Source organism: Neolamprologus multifasciatus, chromosome 9, assembly GCF_963576455.1.
Source record: "Neolamprologus multifasciatus chromosome 9, fNeoMul1.2, whole genome shotgun sequence".
In the NCBI taxonomy this organism is placed as follows: domain Eukaryota; kingdom Metazoa; phylum Chordata; class Actinopteri; order Cichliformes; family Cichlidae; genus Neolamprologus; species Neolamprologus multifasciatus.
In genome coordinates, this window is record NC_140447.1 from 17,517,992 (window position 1) to 17,538,068 (window position 20,077).

The 20,077-nt window shown below is 40.5% G+C and overlaps 1 protein-coding gene across 2 annotated transcripts in view; it reads right to left on the minus strand.

Moving 5' to 3' along the window:
- prex2 (phosphatidylinositol-3,4,5-trisphosphate-dependent Rac exchange factor 2) overlaps window positions 1-20,077 on the minus strand; it is a 99,312-nt gene that overhangs the window by 32,443 nt on the left and 46,792 nt on the right. For both annotated transcript variants that reach the window (XM_085173384.1, XM_085173383.1), the window contains exons 20-29: window positions 15,312-15,448; window positions 13,824-13,941; window positions 12,960-13,144; window positions 10,979-11,140; window positions 8,459-8,681; window positions 7,392-7,599; window positions 4,359-4,538; window positions 3,987-4,081; window positions 3,557-3,639; window positions 1,686-1,776 (exon numbers count right to left, since the gene is read on the minus strand). In XM_085173384.1, coding sequence (XP_085029510.1) covers window positions 1,686-1,776; window positions 3,557-3,639; window positions 3,987-4,081; window positions 4,359-4,538; window positions 7,392-7,599; window positions 8,459-8,681; window positions 10,979-11,140; window positions 12,960-13,144; window positions 13,824-13,941; window positions 15,312-15,448 — 1,482 coding nt within the window. The remainder of the gene's footprint in view (window positions 1-1,685; window positions 1,777-3,556; window positions 3,640-3,986; window positions 4,082-4,358; window positions 4,539-7,391; window positions 7,600-8,458; window positions 8,682-10,978; window positions 11,141-12,959; window positions 13,145-13,823; window positions 13,942-15,311; window positions 15,449-20,077) is intronic.

The following is a 20,077-nucleotide window of genomic DNA, read 5'->3' on the forward strand; positions in this document are numbered from 1 at the left end:
CATGGGTCTACCATAGCTACATGAATCATGTACTCTATATCAGTTGTGAGGCACACTTGGCATTACCAGTCAATGAGAAAAACTGCATTAAAAAAATATACATATTGTGCCTAGATCAGCCTGCTTAACCTCATCTTTTTCTCTTTCCTTTTCAAGCCGCACCATCTCGCTCAATCTTTCTAGAGAAAATTATAGGTCACTGATGTCCAGAGGCAACACTTCTTTTTTATTAATCAATTTTAAACTCCTGCCATCAAATCTTTTTATCACCTCACCCAGACAGTGCTGAAAAATGAGTATAAAAGCATGTCAATCTGATGTAACACCTGTTAATAGAAAAAAAACTTCACAGGACTTGTAATAAAGTTTACTTTGAAAAACAACAGATTTCTAAGAGAAAGGTGGCTGTTATCAGGGGCTTTGTGTGTCTTAGAGCAACAGACAGGGTGTGAGACGCAGGGATGCTCTACTTGTCAGATAATCCTATTTGCTCTGCTATCAACCACACACATTACTGGAGTTGTGATGGATCTGCTCTGATCAAAGCGTCCTGAGGGAATTTATGCGTACAAACCGTACAGAAACAGGCGCGCGTGCACACACATACACACACAAACCCACAAAGAGAAGCGGACCTATTTTCAGTTCAAGCATATTTGCACTGACTTGAGGACAGCTGTAGATGAGAGGGGAGGCTGTGCGCCAAATGGGTCGGAGTGTTTGCAAGCTTCAGTAATCAACATGACAGAATCACTGGATAATTTTCTATTTTCTTCCCCTCTTACTGCACACCACACTTCATAAAAGTCACTTTCAAAAAGCATAAAATAAACAAACTTTGTCATATGAGAGCTAAGCACAATACAAACCACCGGGATATAAAACAGATAGCATTTTTGCAAAGACAGAAAGAAAACAATTGCTGATGTCAACCACTTTTCTTATCTTAAAATGGACTGAGTCATCCGAATAGCGCTCCACAGAGGATAAAAGGGCAATGTAAGCTAGTTTGAATTTGTGTGGGGAATGATAAAGGGTAAATTCTGTCCTTTTTCAGTAATATTTGCTACATTTTTGTTAGAGAGATAAAACACAACAATAGAAAACGCGGTTAAAAACCAAGGCTAGGAGGAGGTCAGGTAGCAAATAAACAGAGTAAAATTAAACGATCATATAGCATACAAGCTCAAGAGCTTTTATAGGGTCACATTTTCAATTGACTGGTAAGTAGCACTACAATAAACCGTAAAGTGAAGATGAGTACCCAACTAAGTGGTGCTATTTCAGCGCTATAAAGGGAAGGACACCACAATGGCTGAAAGTGAAAAGAAGTGGAAAAGTGCAGAGGCAAAGGGGAAATGGCTGGGAATCTGTTTGTTTTGTTTTTTTAAACATTCTCAAATCCACCTACAACACTTTCCCCAAAGTCTGTGCACACACTCATTACACAACAGGAAGTTACTGCCCCTATGTGCAGGCGGCTGCAACATTTTTCAGTGCCTGTTCTGTTTTATGTCCACATCAAGAGTCTCTAGCATCATCTTTTTCTTTGTCCTTTCTCCCAAAACGATGCAAATATAACACAGAAGAAAACACATAAGTAATTAGCTTTAATGAAAAGGTTAAACTTTTTCTATTAACAAGGATGCAGGTGACGACATCACCGGCACAAGGGGCTGTCTTACCTTGTAATCCTCTTCCAGGTGTGAAGCATTTGGTCTGCTCAAATGCCCGAGCCACTACTGCTCCTGTCAGCATGCTAGTGATTGAGTCCACCTGAAGACAGAACAAGGGTCAAGTTGATGCACTTGATACAGTTTCCTCACCAAGTACGGATCAAAAGTACTGCATGTGGATGTGGATGGAAGCAAAAAACTGCCCAGGCATACCCAACACCTGCTTTTCCTGCTCTTTCTGCAACACACATACACACGCTGACAGAGCCGCAGTGAACAAAGTTTGTGCTTTGTTTACACACTGCACAGCAGAGACAGCCAACCATGGCTTGTTTTTTTGTGCTTGTCCTCTGCCGATTGAAATGTCCTCATAAAACACGTAATAAGATTTGGTCGGTCTTTGCTCTAAAGGTTCCAGAAAGGTCAAGGATCATTAAGACTCTTGCATTTTTTCCCTTCCTGAGCACAATTCAAAAATACACGATTCCTGCTTTTCATACCCAAAAGCCCCAATAAACATTTGACCTTTGGAAAAAACAATAAGTTACACATGAAACAAGAGCATCTCTTTGTGTTTGAAATTCATTCACTGTGCATTTTGGTCTCATATTTGTGTTAACACACAAGGAAATAACTATCACACAATACCATTAGGCGACACAATAACATGTTTCTTTCATTTTAACCAGGCAACAAAAAGGGTTTGGACAATGACACCAATGTGATTGAAATGCAATTGCTGTAACGGTTTTGTAATTAAAGCTATTTTTATACACAGTTCCTAACTAACAGGATTTTAAATATAAAGATTGTTTTTAATACTTGGATGAAAATCATTTGCAGTGACTGCCTGAAGCCTAGAATCACCAAATGCTGCATTTCCTCCCTTCAGAGGCTCTATTAGGTCTTTACTGCAGTCACTTTGAGTTGCTGATTGTTTGTGGGGGTCTGCATTTGGTTTTGTTTTAGTCACTGAAAAGCAGGCTCTGTAGGGATGAGATCAAGAGACTGACTTGGTCACTGAAGAATATCTCCTATCTCTGCTTTGAGTAACTTTTGGGTTGATTTGCAGTAAGCTTTGGGCTATTGTCTATTCTTACTGTCCAGTCAGTTTTGCAGCATTTGGCTGAATCTCAGCAGCAGCAGTTGAAAAACACTAGTAGCCTCATTCCATCGGCATCTATACGTGCCCATGCTGTAACATTGCCTCCACAGAAAATGTGGTGCTCAAGAGTGTAACCGCTGGTTTGCACTTTGTTGTGAACCTCATGAATATAAATTGATTGTAGACCTTCACAATGATATGTCTACCTCCTCAAGAGTGTTCTTCACCTGGATGGATCTTTTAAAAAAAGAATTTTTCGTAACCATCCACTTTAGTTGTCTTCTGTGGGCTTTCTGGGCTTTTGGTGTTGTAGGCTCAGACGGGTATTCTGTCTTTTTAGGAATGTACCATATTGTTCATTTTGTCCACTCTTAAAGTCTTTGCTTTGTCCTGTTGGTTTTTAGCATAGTGATGGCTTCTTTCACTTGCAGTGACACCTGAACAGGGAATCAATTTATCTTTTATCTTCTGAATTCACAGAATGGAATAAGAAGGTGGCAGACCTCACCTGGCCATAAGCCTAATGTGAACTACTCTTAGCCACTTAAACACTAGTATCCTGGTTCCACTGAAGTGGCAGACTATGTATTATAAAATTGTCTGTCTCCACTTCAATCACACCTTGACTGCTAGATTTAAACTGTGCACTGTGGTGTTTAGAGGCTAAATAACAGAAAATGTGTCATTGTCCAATAACCAAAATTAAGTCTGAGGAATGTCCTGGGAAAAAAAAATTGCGTAAAAAAAAAAACCTATTAACTCATATTTCACTCACCTGGCTAAACAGGTGCTCTAGAAAACTGTGAAGCTTCTTCTGCTTATCATGTGACAGCCACACACTCGAGGGCATCTCATCTCCTGCAGAAGGGGGATTACAACTGTACTGTAGTAAAACCAGTGCATAGGTTTACTGTATGTGGACAGAAAGTCCAGTGCATTCTAGTTAGTTCTGGTTCAAATACACAGTTTCACTTAATAACTGTTACCTGTTACAAGACAGCCTTTTACAATATTACTGTTGACAAAGGCTACGGTTTATGACACCGAGCTGAAACAGGGTTTTCCTCCCTACTGCTGCATGGTCACAGGTTACTTAATGTGATCAATCATGAGGATATTACACAGAAAATACAACTCATGCATGATTTATACTGATGAGCTTTATGTGGAGGATAACAGTGTCCATATTGTTGCATTTTGTATACCTGAGTCCATGTCGTCACTGTGAACGTAGGAGCTGCAGTGACTGCTGCAGATGCTGGTGAAGGAGGCAATGGAGTTTCGATTGCTGTTACAGTCACTGATAAGAAATTTGAGAAAACAAATTTAAGATGACGTATACTTTAGAGGTGCACATAATAATTGATATGGATAGGTTTGATATCATACACTTTAGGTATGGAAAACTAAGCCATGCATCTGCATTTATTGTATGAAAAGCTATACATAAATATTGCTTTATATTACAACTTTGTTGTAAAACAAGTAAAACTACTTGTTTTTCTAAAATCTTTTAAATGATAAAGACTCGCAGAAATTCAATCACCCTATGTGACCATGTTTGACTTTGGTTTTACCTGTATGAGTCTCTGTTGCTGATTGTGTCGTGCCCGGAGTCCTCCTGCTCATCCCCTGCCATATTAAAACAGACTTTCTTCCCATTCCTTTCACCCTTCTCTCCCTCACTCTCTCCCGTAATGTAGCTCTCAGGGGTTCTCACCTCTGAGGCTGGAGGATGGGTGATGGAGGATAGAAGGCTGATGGAGAGAGAAAGGAAGGAAAGGAGGGGAAAAAAGGAAGAAAGGCAGGAAGGGTTATTTAAAACTATGACGTTCATCCAAGTCTAGAAACAAAGCAGCATGATAACAGCAGCTCCTTTGATCATACACATGATCTTACACATGTCCCAGCACTGAAACGTTTTCATTGGTGCATGCAGTCTGCACTTTAGCCCACGCAAATGTAGTAAGCTTCCACAGCTGAGTGAGCAGGCCAAACTCAAACCCCAGTCTGTTTGTGTTTGACTTCCGCACAACAGCTTCAGATGTCAGGGATCAGCATCATATTAATAGGTTCAAACATGTAGCAAGGTGCAGCTGTGTCAACACGCTGCAGCACGGCTGCAGAGATCAGCTCCGCTCTTATTATTACCCTTGGCTTGCATTCTGTTAGACAGCTATCAGAGAAGCAGGAAGAGGCTACGTGGGATATTTTCACAGTTGCAGCAACACATGGTGGCATTTAAAGCCATATTCCAAAATATTCTAGGCTAGGGATTTTTTTTAGGTTTTTTTCTTTCTTTTTTTTTTAAATCTCTCCCAACACAAAACACTGGCACGCGATGTCTGTTTACATTTCAGACTTATTTTAATTTGTGTCTGCTTGCATTTTCCATCGTGTCACACCATTGGCCTCCAAGACGTTTCAGAGGCAGAGGGGAGGGGATTCATCAAAAATAAACAACCTGTCTCTCTGATGGAAGCCAAATGCATCCCAGTTTGATGCCTATTTTTATGATTTTCAACACCTCTCCTCACCTCCTCCCTCCCCTGACCCCCTTTCTACCCATTCACAGGCTGACTAGGCCACAAAGATGCCCTCATTAAGGTCCACTCCAGGAGGCACCACAATGCCCCTTGTAAAACTGAGTGACATTCCATCACCATGGAGAAGCCCTCCAGGCTCTGTGATTGGCTATTGGTTAATAAAGAAGTGAACGCAGTTTGGGGCCTTTGGGGAGAGGGAGCAAAACAGAATAACAATGACTGGATCAGAGAAGTGGCTTCAAAAGAGAGAGACAGAAAAAAAAAGAGAAAAAAAGAGAATGAGAACAGGCCAAAGTACATCACTGCTTATTGCACCAAATCAGAAAGATCTCTTAATCTCCAACAGGAAGCTCTTTAACCCACTTTGACACATTAAACTATTAGACTTCCATCACATTTATTGCATCTGTAAGTGAGTCTGCATTACAAAAGCTCCACATCAGGCCGTTCCACAGTAAGAAATTTGCATAATGATTCACTCCATAATGAGATAAATAAGTCAGTGGATCCTATAGCTCTCCACCCACTGCTAGTCATGGTACTTTTTTATAATGTGCAAAGAATAAGGAAAAGATATGAAAACGGGTGGTATGGATTCAGGAAGGCCCTGATATAACGCACGTCGCCAGGAATGTCCTCACACAGCTGCGAAGCCTTCTCGGTGGCCCCGGAGACAAAGGTTCACAGGTCACAGCCTCAATGGATTCCTCGCTGGCCGGCCAAGAACTTATATAACGTGGAGTTGTTTGCTTTTCCCAAATTGCTTACGGATATTTCTAATCTGCCACAAATGTACCGTAGACTTCCTCTGATGTTGGGAACGGAAGAGGACTGTGTGTAACATAATGCACAAAATAGTCACCCGAGTTCATTATTACATCCTTCATGTAGTGCTGTCAGAGCTGACCACACCCAGTACAGAAAAGGAAGAGTCACAGTGAGCAAAGAATGTCAGTCTGCAGTATCTATGCTGATGGGTGCAAATACATCAAGAGATAGGAAATGAGATAAAGAAAAAGACACAGACAAGCGTAGACAAGCTAAGAGAGGGAGGAAAAGGTGCCTGTAGTATTTGTAGCATTTAAAGTAGTAGTAATAATGACCCTTGGCCAATTTGTGAACAGGTTAACAAAAACTAATCTGCTAAAGTTCTCAAAGCACCCACAAAAGGCTGATGCTTGCAGTGCATCCTATTAGTATCACTCGTGCCCAACCTTACAGCTCAGCCTTAACAAGCTCCTTAAGTGCTCATGTGTATCCGCATATTTGAACAGATAGCTGATGCTAAAGGTCACTTTTGCTTTGGTGGGTACGTCTTGGACCATTTCAGTGTGCATGGATACGACTACGTTAATTGCCATCGACAGGAGCATAATGAAATTTGTCCAGACTCACTCATTACGAGCCCTGCCGTGGACTCCGCTCATTATTACCGCAGTTAGGTGACAGCTCCGCTTGCAATGTTTAATGTCATTCTCCGAATGTTGCTGCCTTAGCTGAGAAGACTCCTAATGACTAAATCACCTAAATGGCCCTTCTTCATAACACACATTATAACCAGTTAGCTTTCCATCAGTAAGTATTACAGACTGCTGCAGCAGCAATCTGTAGACAAAAGTTTCTCTTTAAAGGCCACTGAGGAAAACGAAATCGAGCGTCACAACCTCCTATGTGAGACAGTACTTCCTGGTTCACGGGTGGTGTGGCTAAGTTTGACAGGAGGAGTGTTTCCCATTTCCTTTCCATTGCCTCATTGACTCCAAATAATGAGTCCCGTAACAGAAACAAGCATGCCAAAATCCTGATTGGCCACACACTACTTTTCCAGCACAAATTGTGTTTTATAGAGAAAAAAAATCCAAATCAACACATTTCCGCCCAAATCTTTGTCACATGCATTGAGTTCATAGGTGCTGTATGTTTACTAATGCCCAGCTGTTGCACATTTATTATGCATGTTACTTTGGCTACAGCATGCTATATGACACAATCTGGTTTCAAAGGTCTGTGATCATTAATGAAACATATTTCATTGAGAGTAGGTATGCACACAAAGCTACTCACTCATGAATGTGGGCGCCGTGTGTCTCCATCTCCCTGACAGCAGCAGTGAGTTTATAGAGAAGTTTTTGATATGCATCCAGGGTGAGCAGGTCTTCTTCTCTGAGCAGGAAACGAAGGCCGTGGCCCTCGGTCCGCCCCAGGCTATGACCCGATGGTGCTGCCATAGTTGTAATGGTGTGCTGCACATTTACCATGGGGTTCAGCTTACCTGAATATAGAAGCATGAAGAAAAAATAAAACAGTAGAATACAAATAAAAATAAAAGCTGGACATTGTGTGTGGTATACCACAGGGTTGAGTGGTAGGGCCAAAATGATCAATGATATATGCAAAATGACTTTTTTAAAATGTGTTCTATTTTCTGATGAAACAAATACCTTCAGCTCTGGTGTGAACTTGCAGCAACTTTTGAACAGGATGGTTTGACATAAATATTAATGCTAAATGTGAAGAGGAAAAACAGCAGTACTAACCTTATAATGTAAGGTTAGTAATAACCATTATGAATATTTTGGGGGGTGGGGCTTACCATTTAAGAGGTGCACTAAATCAAAAGAAGCAGTTTTCTGAAGGGAAGAAGACATTTTTCTATATTTGGTGTAAAATTGTGGAATAGTTTAAATGCGGAATTACGGCAATGTCCAAGCATAACTTTGTTTAAGAAGAATTATATATATATATATATATATATATATATATATATATACACACACATATATACACACACATATATACACACACACACACACATATATTATAGTTGGTGAAGTTTATATTGTTTTGTGTGTGTGTGTGTATTTAGCTATACATTTGATTATATATTGATTATACTATTTGATTATATATTGACTGATTTGTAATGATTGAATAATGTTAAGTGGTGTAGGATCACATAAGTGTAAACTGCAATCTTCTCCTTGTTGAGCTATTATTGAGCAACTTGATGGCTTTATGTACAATGCATTTAGTTATGTATTGTATTTCTATTTACATGTAACTATAAATACAGACATATCAATCAATATGTAAAATTCCTCCACTGTCCTGGTGGGTTTTGTTATGCTCACCCTGCTCAGCACTGCTGCGACCTCCTTTCTCCAGCGTATTCTTCCTGTTGTCCAGCTGCACACCAAACGCACTTCCCAAAGAGGTTGTGGTCTTTGGATAGGACACCTCCATCACATTAATGTGACAGTTTGTGGGGCAGAAGTCACTACTATGGAGAGGAGACACCTTGGCCTTTGCTTGCTTAAAGGTGGGCCATGCCCTGTTCTTGAGTACCCGGGAAAACTGGAACAAGAGCAATAAATTATAATCGTTTCAACGATTTTCTTTCAGGATTTTACACAATCACAGCAATTACAGCAATGAAAGCCACCTTTTGATACACTGGTAGGTGGTGGGCTACAAAAGGAAGAATATTTGAATTATGCAGCTCATGTGAAACACAACGGTGTATTTATCTAGCTAAATGTGCTGTTTTGTTTTTACATTCTATGTGTGACATCTGGTCCTAGAAGAAAAGAATAAACACCAATTTCTGTATGTTCTCAAGATTCAAACTCAAATATTTAAACCGAATGAAAGATCCAAGACAGACTCATAAGATTATCATTACTTACATATGTGAAGAATTCCAGACCTTAACATCACCATTTATCATTTAAATTGATATGAACGGAGTTAAAACGGTGCATAGCAGCTTGTATCATCATGTTGTAATTACGACTGGAAGTTCAGCTTTAACGACATCCAGAGCAGTGGTTTTATTTTCAGCGCAGTAATATCAAACACATTTTAAATAAAAATAATGTGCCAGCCTAGAGATCACCGAGTCATAAAATCTTGCTTTTTTGTGACACGACAGCCCACACATTCCTTCCCGACTAACCGTGCATGATATCATCTGTTAGAAGGTGTTAGCGGCAAAAGAATGTAAACAGAAAATGGCAAAACGAAAGCCTCATGTCAGGATGGCTGCCTTGTGTTGATCCATTTCAGTTACACCTAGCTACACCGGTGACATCATTCCTCTTTCGCTTTGCCATGTTTACAGCTGTGCGCAGTAGAAAGCAAACTGAGTGCTCGGCGTTCATAACGGTCAAGCTCACAGAGGTCGGAACTATTGTAAAAGACCAAAAAAATTAACTCAAACATACCAGTCTTTCTGTGGGGATGTTGCGATGGTGTCCCATATGCCGTGCTGGTACAAGACAAAAGTTAACACTGACTGCAACGCCAATATTCATTTTAATTCTACCCCAAACTGACCCTGTTGTGCAAGGAAACCTCTTTTAAGAGTTGCACTTTATTTGTAAAAACACAACACGCAGTGACGTTGTCACCAATACAGCTGATACAGAATATCATGAAGGTATTTTTTTTCTTTGCACTTTGCGTGAACCCACCCCCACCGGGCCCGAATCCTGTCTTGGATATACAACAGATGCTTTAAGCCATCAGATCAGGTATTAGCATCTTAGGCAGATAACACAAGCCTAACGTACACCTGAAAAAAATCACTTTAAGCAAACATTTCTCATCTTTTATTTCTTAAAGCTGGAGTGTGAAGCTGTTGTTTCAACTGAACAGATGATTCACATGGACAATGAAGTGACCTTCAGTGACCGAAGAGTCATTTAACACATCCACGCGATCTCCGAATAAGTCAGGAAAATTTATTCCAAGCTCATGTCTCCTTCTAATCATTTTCTGTTCCGCCTTCCTGTCCCACACAGATTTCATTTTTCTCTCTACATACATTTCTTGCTCTTTTTCTCTAGGGGTCTGAGAAGGAATGCTCTGCTGCATGAGGGGATCTTACACAACAAAAAAATACTGGCTGTGGCTATGCAGAGATATTTATAAGTGACTGGTAATGAATCCAAGGCACAATCGCATGTTGAGTCAGATCCTCTCTCTCACGCACACTTGCATGCGTTGTTTTGCCTATAGACACATGCTTGCAGATGTGAATGAAAAGTGCTGAAAATGCTTTGGCTCTGTCATTTACCAGCTGTAATTGAAAGCAAAGCGCTATATTGTGGACACAATCACAAAGTCAGCAATAAGTGTGGAAGTCAGCAAGACACTTTGGCTTAATAAGTCTTGAAGGTCAACGACCACTCATTACATGTGCCGCTAAGAAGCATTCGGATAGTTGAGCTCTTGGTTGAACTTGTTTGTACTACGGTCCAGTCCATTTACTGACTGATGCACCTTGATACTTTAATGGAAACAAAGTCAGCACAGTGAGAAAAATATGCATGTGTACCTTGTCTGTACCTTTTCAGTGTGTTAAAGTCCTTAACACTAAAGTTTCTTTTCATTTCCAGTAAGTATGTAGTGAAGATCCCTCTACAAGTCCTGTTACACTATATCTATGTTTTATAGCTTTCAGAAAGGATTCCCAGTCTTTCTTTCAAGAGCAAAACTATGTTGTGGATCTATGCAAGCGTGTATCTCCACACCAGCTGCATCCTGTTTCTATTGTTGTAGGTCTTTAGAGAATTATCCATACTCACACTTCCAAGCTGTACAGTTTAGCATGGCAGCAAGAGACTGCTCAAGGCCCTCTAAACAGTTACCTTTCTGTAGTTAGTGATGCGTCGATTAATGTGCTCTGCCCTCTCACTATGCATGGCACTGAGGCGCACCCGCAGCTCCTCTGGGATCAGATCACAGCTGGAAATCAACCTTCCACACATCTGCACCAGCGCATCATCATTACGCGCCAGTACCTCCAGGATCTGATTTCAGAAAGAGTAAACAAAGTCAGGGTTGATTAAATGATATGCAAATGTTTCTTTTTAAAAAAAGAAAATCCCTTTTGGAGGAACTAATGGGATGTAAATGAATGACCAAGCTCCTTATTCAGTCGAAAACAAGCTCAAAATTGGACAGAGGGCAGATTTTTCTGCAGCATTTCATCAGGAGTTTAATTCCAATATCAATATTATTGTGATGCATATACTGTTCATATGAAGACTGCAAATCAGAGATTAGATATGAAGACAATAAGACACACAAAACTCTGAGCCTTCTTAATGAGATGCCCAGTGGAGGAGGGTGGAAAGCGAGGGAGGAAATGTAACAGCAGGAAGAGACTGAAGCACAAGACAACCCATGCACCCCGACAGCGTAACCAACATTAAAATTCAACATCACATAGATCTCAGAGGACGGTGTGGAATGCGGGAGCAGATGTTTATAATAACACTAAAATTTTACTTGGGAGAAAAGAGATATTGCATATAGTGAGAGAAGTTATGGCAAGTGTTGTTTTGTGCATGTCATCGGCAGTGTTTAGAAGAGAGCTTTCACACACTTTAAAGGACAAGAACAGTAAATCTAGATCAACTTAAAAACATGTACCCAAATGTGATCTTGTCTAATTTACCATAAACAAGACAGATGTTGTTCATCATGAAATTTGGCAGAAATACGTTTCAAACTGTGTTTCATTTCGCACATCAGCAAGTGTGCATCTGTGTCTGAGTGAGTCTTCCATCCTCTGTGTATCTTAAATCAATAATGATCATTCTGTGAACATCACTGCTGGGATGTAAAAAGCATGCACTTAGCCCAGCTGAGAACTAACACGACTAAAATAAAGCTGTCTCTTTTCACTAGCTTCAAGCTCCACTCCAATCTGCACAGCAGGAAAGCTGTTGGATTTAGTGACAACAAAAACGTTACACTGGAATTTATGGTGAAATTTGTGTATCTTGTCAAATTTGAGGAGAAAAGTGTCGTGTGTTAGTAGTCTCCTGCTCAAGAGCCGGCTAAAACACAGACAAGATGTAAAGTCTGTTCACATCTTGTCTGCTGCTATCCCTTACCAAGCAAGGAGCTGCTCTTTGGTAATAAGCACCACTATCCATCATATAAAAGGTAATAAAATGTCTCCCTCTCTTTCACTGTCGTCCCTCTTTTTGTCCACAACCATCCAGGATGAAAGTCACAGCTTAACGCAACATCTTTGCTTGATAAATTATGCTTTTATTATGGATTTTTACTAGCTGAATAGGACATTCTGCACAGAGAACTTCAACTACTGGGTTCCCCGTCAGGTGGAGAATACACACCTCATGGGGGCTTTTCTGCATTTTTGCAGAGCCCTAAACACCAAACTTTGCCTCCTGCCCTAGTAATAGTGAATCACATGAGGCCTGCAATTAATGAATCCATAGTGTAGAGGTTAACACATTCACCTAACGAGCAAAAGATCTTCAGTTCAGTCTCCAGAGGGGAGAAAAATCTTTCTAGGGTTGCATCAGGAAATGGATTTAAGTAAGGCTAAATCAGACATGCAGGGCTATGTGCTGTGACAACTCCTTGTAAATAAGGAAGCACCTGAAAGTAGCTTTATGAGTCATATTCAGTTAAACAAATACAATACATGAGAGAAAATGCTAATAAATGTAAGGCTGGAAAATTTGATATTGGACAAATATCCTCTATAAAAGTTACCAACTAGCCTACCAATTATTTTTGCATTAAGATAAATAAAACACACACCCTAAATGAGAAAGGAAATGTAATGTATTCATGTAATTGCATTTTTACCTTAGCAGTGAGGCTGAAGAATCCCTTGGGTTCAACCATCTTCTCCAGTACATGGCACTTGGTGCCAGCTGTGCTGTCATACTCGTACACCACTCCGTACTCCAGGTGGACATTGTCTACTGTCAGACTTACATGGTCTGTTTTTCCATCAATGATAGCTATAGTGTTGATTTTGTCCATTACCTCTGAGGTTGGAGACATACACAAAAACATAAGACATAAAAAGAAACATATAGTATAAAATATTTATGTTTATGTTGGCGAAGCAACAAGGCAGTATTTATGCCTGAAACTATTATAATGACATGTAATAATGTTCTACAATGCACTGATGCAGTTTTTTCCGGTGTTTTCATCACCACTCTTAGAACTGTGGGAGGCCTCTGTTCACCAAATCTGCAGATAGTTTCAGAGAAAGACCTTCTGCTCGTGGCTTTCTTCCATTTCCCTCCAAAAAACAAAAAAAAACAACAACCCCGGAGCAATTCCAAGAGCAGCAAGTTAACCAGCCCTACAGTAAAGCAGTGACCTAATGTAGTTATAAATCCTGACAGAGCTGTTTGCTATGAAGGGAATAGCTTTCCTGTTTTACTCTCTCATTGGGATGCATAAATTGCAGGGGGAAATTAACACTTGATGAGCCAGAGGGGGCAGCTGTTCTCACACTAACACATTCCAGATGAGCATGTTTGGAACTATGTTTTACTTGTTAACTGAAGGAGGTAATGGGATTGTGTTCCTGTGAACAACCCTGCATTACATCCACAGACACTTTGAGAAAAGGAAAAAAAAAAGAAGCACTTTTCCAAAATGACATATTCCCATGTAGCTTGTGAATGAGCATGTGTGTGCGTGTGTCGTCACCTTCGACTTTACACTCAAAGCCATCTCCATTCTTCTCAGGGATGGGTTTCTGGTTAGTTTTCTGGTTGTCCTCCTGGGCGTTCTCACTGCTGTTGTAGACCCACTTGATAGTATCTTGCTAAATACATTTAAGAAAAAAAAATAATTAAAGATCGATTTCATTTGAACTTTTAATAACACTATTTTTGTATCATATTAGTGAAGAAGATGCTAAAATGAAATTTTCCACCCAATTTACACTTTAAATTGACTAACTGTAGTCTGTGTCTTTTAATTTACAATTAATTTAACTGGAGAAATTATAGGCCCATATGTACACAACTGTCCACATGAATCAATCTACTGCAGCATCACTCTTATCCCTCCAACCCTGGTGTTTAACAGGTGGCATTTCTATTACTCTGTTGATTGTGTGCATGTGTACACAAGCTGAGGCTGGAGGTTTGTTGCAGCCCGTTTAGCTGATTCTGCCTAGATATGGTGTGCAGTGTCACAGTTGGGTTGGCAGAGCATACAGTGAAAAGTCTTCACAAACATATGGAAACATGGCTCTCGGTGAGACCGCAAAAGCAAACCCATGCCAAACTCATCAACCCACTCTAGCATGCCCTGTGTGTATTTGAGTGTGTGTGTCCTTTCTCTACACCCAAGCCCACAAAGGGTTTTCTGCCAAGGCTACATGCTGCGCCATCCCATTGGTCTGTGGTTTTCTAGTGTACAACCGCACACGCAGGCACGCATATACAAACACACACAAAGACGCAAAGAGCGAGAAGGAGAGGGTGGTTCCTCCGGGTCCACACTTGATGGAAACCAGATCTCCAGGAGTTTTGGAACACTCTAGTGCATCATTAAGCCTGAGGTCCACACGAGGCTCAATTATAATGACACACTACACTAACTCACACCATACACACACCCTGGGGTTTCTATTTTTCACCGTTTCCCACCTTCAACAGGTGGACCGAGCTCTCCTCCTACACTTGTCTGCTGTCTAGCCTACCCCGCACTATCCCCCTCTTTCCTTCCATCTTCAATCAGTCTTACTCCAAGGCTCTCACCCACTCTGACCCCCAGCCAGCCTCAGGATCCTTTCCCACCTCTATCTGCAGCCTGCCAGTCTCCCACAACAAGCCCACCACTGTGAGCCAGGGGTCAGTGCTAAAGAAGCCAAAACTACTATTATTTTTGCGTAATGACCCAAATGAAGGAAAGGCAGAGAGAACCAGGGTAAATAGTTTCCCTTATTTTCTGCTCTTTTGCACTTCTACTAACAAATTTGCAGAAATGAATTCCATTTTTCCAGCAAGACAATCATTTATTCATTTTTTTCTCTGCTCCACAGTGACACATAATAAAAATTAAATACTTTTTTCATTACCGCTGGATGACATCCCACCCCCACCCCCCTTGACAAATCCTTGTGTCTGGTTAGATTTACTCTGCAGTTTATCCCTTTTTGCTTTTCCTTTCTTCCTCCCGTCTCACCTGTGTGGGTCGCCGATACTTCCTGCACGCTGTGACATGAGCGATGACGCTGGCATGGCTCTCCTTGCTCACATTGATACCGTTCACCTTTATAATGCACTGGCCTGGGTGGAGACCGGCAGTTGCTGCCACTGTGCCTGGCGTGAGACAGAGATGCAAGGGGAAGGAGGGGTGACAGGAGTAAGAGCTACCGCACGTTATCTTGCAGGTGCATGCTGAAACCGGATGAAAAACACACGAGCACATCCTAAAAAATAAATAATTGTCACTTTTTCCACATCCTGTATGCAAAATTAGATTGAACAACATTCTTTTTTTTTTTTTTGCTTTGTATTTACAAGACTGTTTCCTGTTTTTGGCAGCTCAAGAGGAGTGTGAGAGGGAGAGTGTGGTGCAGGGAGGAGGGAAGTTGTTTATCTGGGGTAGACGAAGGCCTCTGAGGGATGTGATTCAGACCATAGGAGAACTTCAAGGTTTACAGCTATCAGAAGGAAGTGTATGGCAGACTAAATATTCCTCCCATTTGTTTTCTCAGCTCCTTAAAAATACATCATGAAAACCTCACGCTGCAATGTAAGGAATCTGTAATCACTTGGCCGAAGATTTCAGGGATGGACATATCCAGTGTACTTTCCTTTCCGCTTCAACTGAACTTATAATATATCAACAATAGACCAGGATATTCTAGTTATTAATAGAGTAGAAGAGAAGAGTCTACATATTACATTAAAAACACACTTAGCAAAGTCCAGTATGAATGAGTATTGTTCAAAACATTTTTAAGATTTTCTTCATGCTTTCTACAAGGGCTTCAACATCTTCTAAGTGGCCTTTTTGCCCTATCCTCCCACAGGCCTTGGGATTCTCTAAAAGGATAAGCATGTATTGCTAATGAACGATAAAATATAATGATCAATAACTCTCTAAGCACCCAGTCTCAGGTGAGTTGCTCCTTTAGAAAGGTCACCCCAACAGTATTAACATACTAGTGTTTAGCAGGTTTATTGCTTGCTATGTAAATTGAGTTTACAACAGCTTACTTTAGTACTATTACACTGTTTAGAGTGCATAAGTGTGTTTACACTGATAAGCACAACTAAATGAAGGGCAGCTCAAGTACCCAGATGGTGTACTCATAATGGTCAAAAGTTGAAACTTCAGTAGCTTTCTGGCCACGTGGAGTTGTGGTATGGCACTCCATAAGGCTAGTACCTTCTATTTACACTACATTCAAGACCTTTCTACGTGTTTAAGACATTTTAGGGTGAACAATGTCTATATCATAAGGAAAAACAACCAACACAATAACACACATCCATCTAGACTTCTGATTTTCTGCAACTGTGGTCAAAAATTACGTGAAGTCGTCACGGACATGAATATAATGATAATTCTGGCGTTTTATTGATTTCTTTAAACTGTTCTTTTTCCACTGTGGAATAATTGTACAGCATACATCTTTACTGACTTTTGAATTTATTTTGGATTTTCTCTAATCCCCACGGGATCAAAATTATACATACGGGCTCAAATACTCACATGAACCCTCACCAACTATGATGAGAAGGGACAATCAACAAGCTTCTTGTCATCTGTTCTCATGGTGACATATCTCTGGCCTGATATTTGACCACTCTTCTTAACAGAATTGGTAGACTTAATTCAAATTAGTTGCCTTCCTGACATGGATCAAGCTTCCCGCATACTTTACAGTTTGGGACTTTGGGAAGCTCATTCCTGAAGCATAATGTTAGCATGCTTTATCTGTTCTAAAACCAGTTTTGATATGTGTTTGGGATCATCGTCCTGGAACACTCACCTCTGTCCAGGTTTCAACCATCTAGCTATCTGATTTGAGATGAAGCTAAAGAATTTAGATGCAATCCTCCTACCATCCACTTTTTGCAACCTACCAGTACCACAGAGTAAAACAGCTCCACAGCATGGCACTACCACCACCATAGTTGACAGCTGACATTATGTTCTTAGGTTTGAAAGCCTAACCTTTAACCCTTTAAACAAATTAGATTAGAGAAAATCCAAACTAAATTCAAACTTGTAAAACAAAAATTGATTGCACATCACAGCAGTGATGTATACTGCAGACATAAAAGTTTAAAGAAATCATCAAACCCCCAAACAAACCATGGCATTCGTGCCTATGATGAGTGTATGTAAACTTCTGACCACAGCTGTAAAAATATAGATGCCTGGTTCGCATAAACACTTATTTTACAAAAATGTGCAACACCTGTGTCAAGCAACAGTACCAATACGCTGAATTGCTGTGTGAAATTAATTTCACGACAGAGATTTTTGTGCAACTGCTCTCTTTCTGTGCCTCGGTTTCTTCATCTCTAATTGGTATTACCAGCTCCTGTTGACCTCAGACACCAGGGAACAGAAGCTATTATGACAATCCAAGGAATGAGACACCTATATTCAATTCAATTCAATTTTATTTATATAGCGCCAAATCACAACAAATGTCGCCTCAAGGCGCTTCATAGATACAGAGAAAAGCCCAACAATCATATGACCCCCTATGAGCAAGCACTTTGGCGACAGTGGGAAGGAAAAACTCCCTTTTAACAGGAAGAAACCTCCGGCAGAACCAGGCTCAGGGAGGGGCGGCCATCTGCTGCGACCGGTTGGGGTGAGAGAAGGAAGACAGGATAAAAGACATGCTGTGGAAGAGAGACAGAGATTAATAACAGATACGATTCAATACAGAGAGGTCTGTTAACACATAGTGAGTGAGAAAGGTGACTGGAAAGGAAAAACTCAATGCATCATGGGAATCCCCCGGCAGCCTACATCTATTGCAGCATAACTAAGGGAGGATTCAGGGTCACCTGGTCCAGCCCTAACTATATGCTTTAGCAAAAAGGAAAGTTTTAAGCCTAATCTTAAAAGTAGAGATAGTGTCTGTCTCCCGAATCCAAACTGGAAGCTGGTTCCACAGAAGAGGGGCCTGAAAACTGAAGGCTCTCCCTCCCATTCTACTTTTAAATACTCTAGGAACAACAAGTAGGCCTGCAGAGCGAGAGCGAAGTGCTCTAATAGGGTGATATGGTACTACAAGGTCATTAAGATAAGATGGGGCCTGATTATTTAAGACCTTGTATGTGAGGAGCAGGATTTTGAATTCAATTCTGGATTTAACAGGAAGCCAATGAAGGGAAGCCAAAACAGGAGAAATATGCTCTCTCTTTCTAGTCCCTGTCAGTACTCTTGCTGCAGCATTTTGGATTAACTGAAGGCTTTTCAGTGAGTTTTTTGGACATCCTGATAATAATGAATTGCAGTAGTCCAGCCTGGAAGTAATAAATGCATGAACTAGTTTTTCAGCGTCACTCTGAGACAGGATATTTCTAATTTTAGAGATGTTGCGCAAATGGAAGAACGCAGTCTTACATATTTGTTTAATATGTGCGTTGAAGGACATATCCTGGTCAAAAATGACTCCAAGGTTCCTCACAGTGTTACTGGAGGCCAAGGTAATGCCATCCAGAGTAAGAATCTGGTTAGATACCATATTTCTAAGCTTTTCAGCGCCGAGTACAATGACCTCAGTTTTATCTGAGTTAAGAAGCAGAAAGTTAGTGGCCATCCAAGTCTTTATGTCTTTAAGACATTCCTGCAGTTTAACTAATTGGTGTGTGTTCTCTGGCTTCATGGACAGATAGAGCTGGGTGTCATCTGCATAGCAGTGAAAATGTATGCTATGTCTTCTAATGATGCTGCCTAGGGGAAGCATGTATAATGTAAACAGAATTGGTCCTAGCACTGAACCCTGTGGAACTCCATAATTAACCTCAGTGTGTGAAGAGGACTCTCCATTTACATGCACAAATTGGAGTCTATTAGATAGATATGATACAAACCACTGCAGTGCAATACCTGTAATACCTACAGCATGTTCTAATCGCTCTAATAGGATATTATGGTCAACAGTATCGAATGCTGCACTAAGGTCAAGAAGGACAAGCACAGAGATGAGTCCACTGTCAGAGGCCATAAGAAGATCATTTGTAACCTTCACTAAAGCTGTTTCTGTGCTGTGATGAACTCTGAAACCTGACTGAAACTCTTCAAATAAACCATTCCTCTGCAGATGATCTGTTAGCTGTTTGACAACTACTCTTTCAAGGATTTTTGATATGAAAGGAAGGTTGGAGATTGGCCTATAATTAGCTAAGACTGCTGGGTCTAGAGATGACTTTTTGAGTAAAGGTTTAACTGCAGCCACCTTGAAGGCCTGTGGTACATAGCCGATTATTAGAGATAGGTTGATCATATATAAGATCGAAGAATTAATCAATGGCAGGACTTCTTTGAGCAGTTTTGTAGGAATGGGGTCTAAAAGACACGTTGATGGTTTGGAGGAAGTAATTATTGAAGTTAACTCAGAAAGATCAATTGGAGAAAAAGAGTCTAACTTAACATCAATGAAACTAAGAGTAGCTGTAGATAATATTCAGATGATTCAAATGAATTAAAAGTCTGTCTTGGTCTTTCATTAATTAATAGACTGGTGTGAAAAATTGCTGCCACACCGCCCCCTCGACCTGTGCTTTGAGATTTCTGGTAGTTAGAATGACTCGGGGGTGTTGATTCATTTAAACTAACATAATCATCCTGCTGCAACCAGGTTTCTGTAAGGCAGAGTAAATCAATTTGTTGATCAATTATTAAGTCATGTACTAACAGAGACTTGGAGGAGAGAGACCTAATATTTAATAATCCACATTTCACTGTTTTAC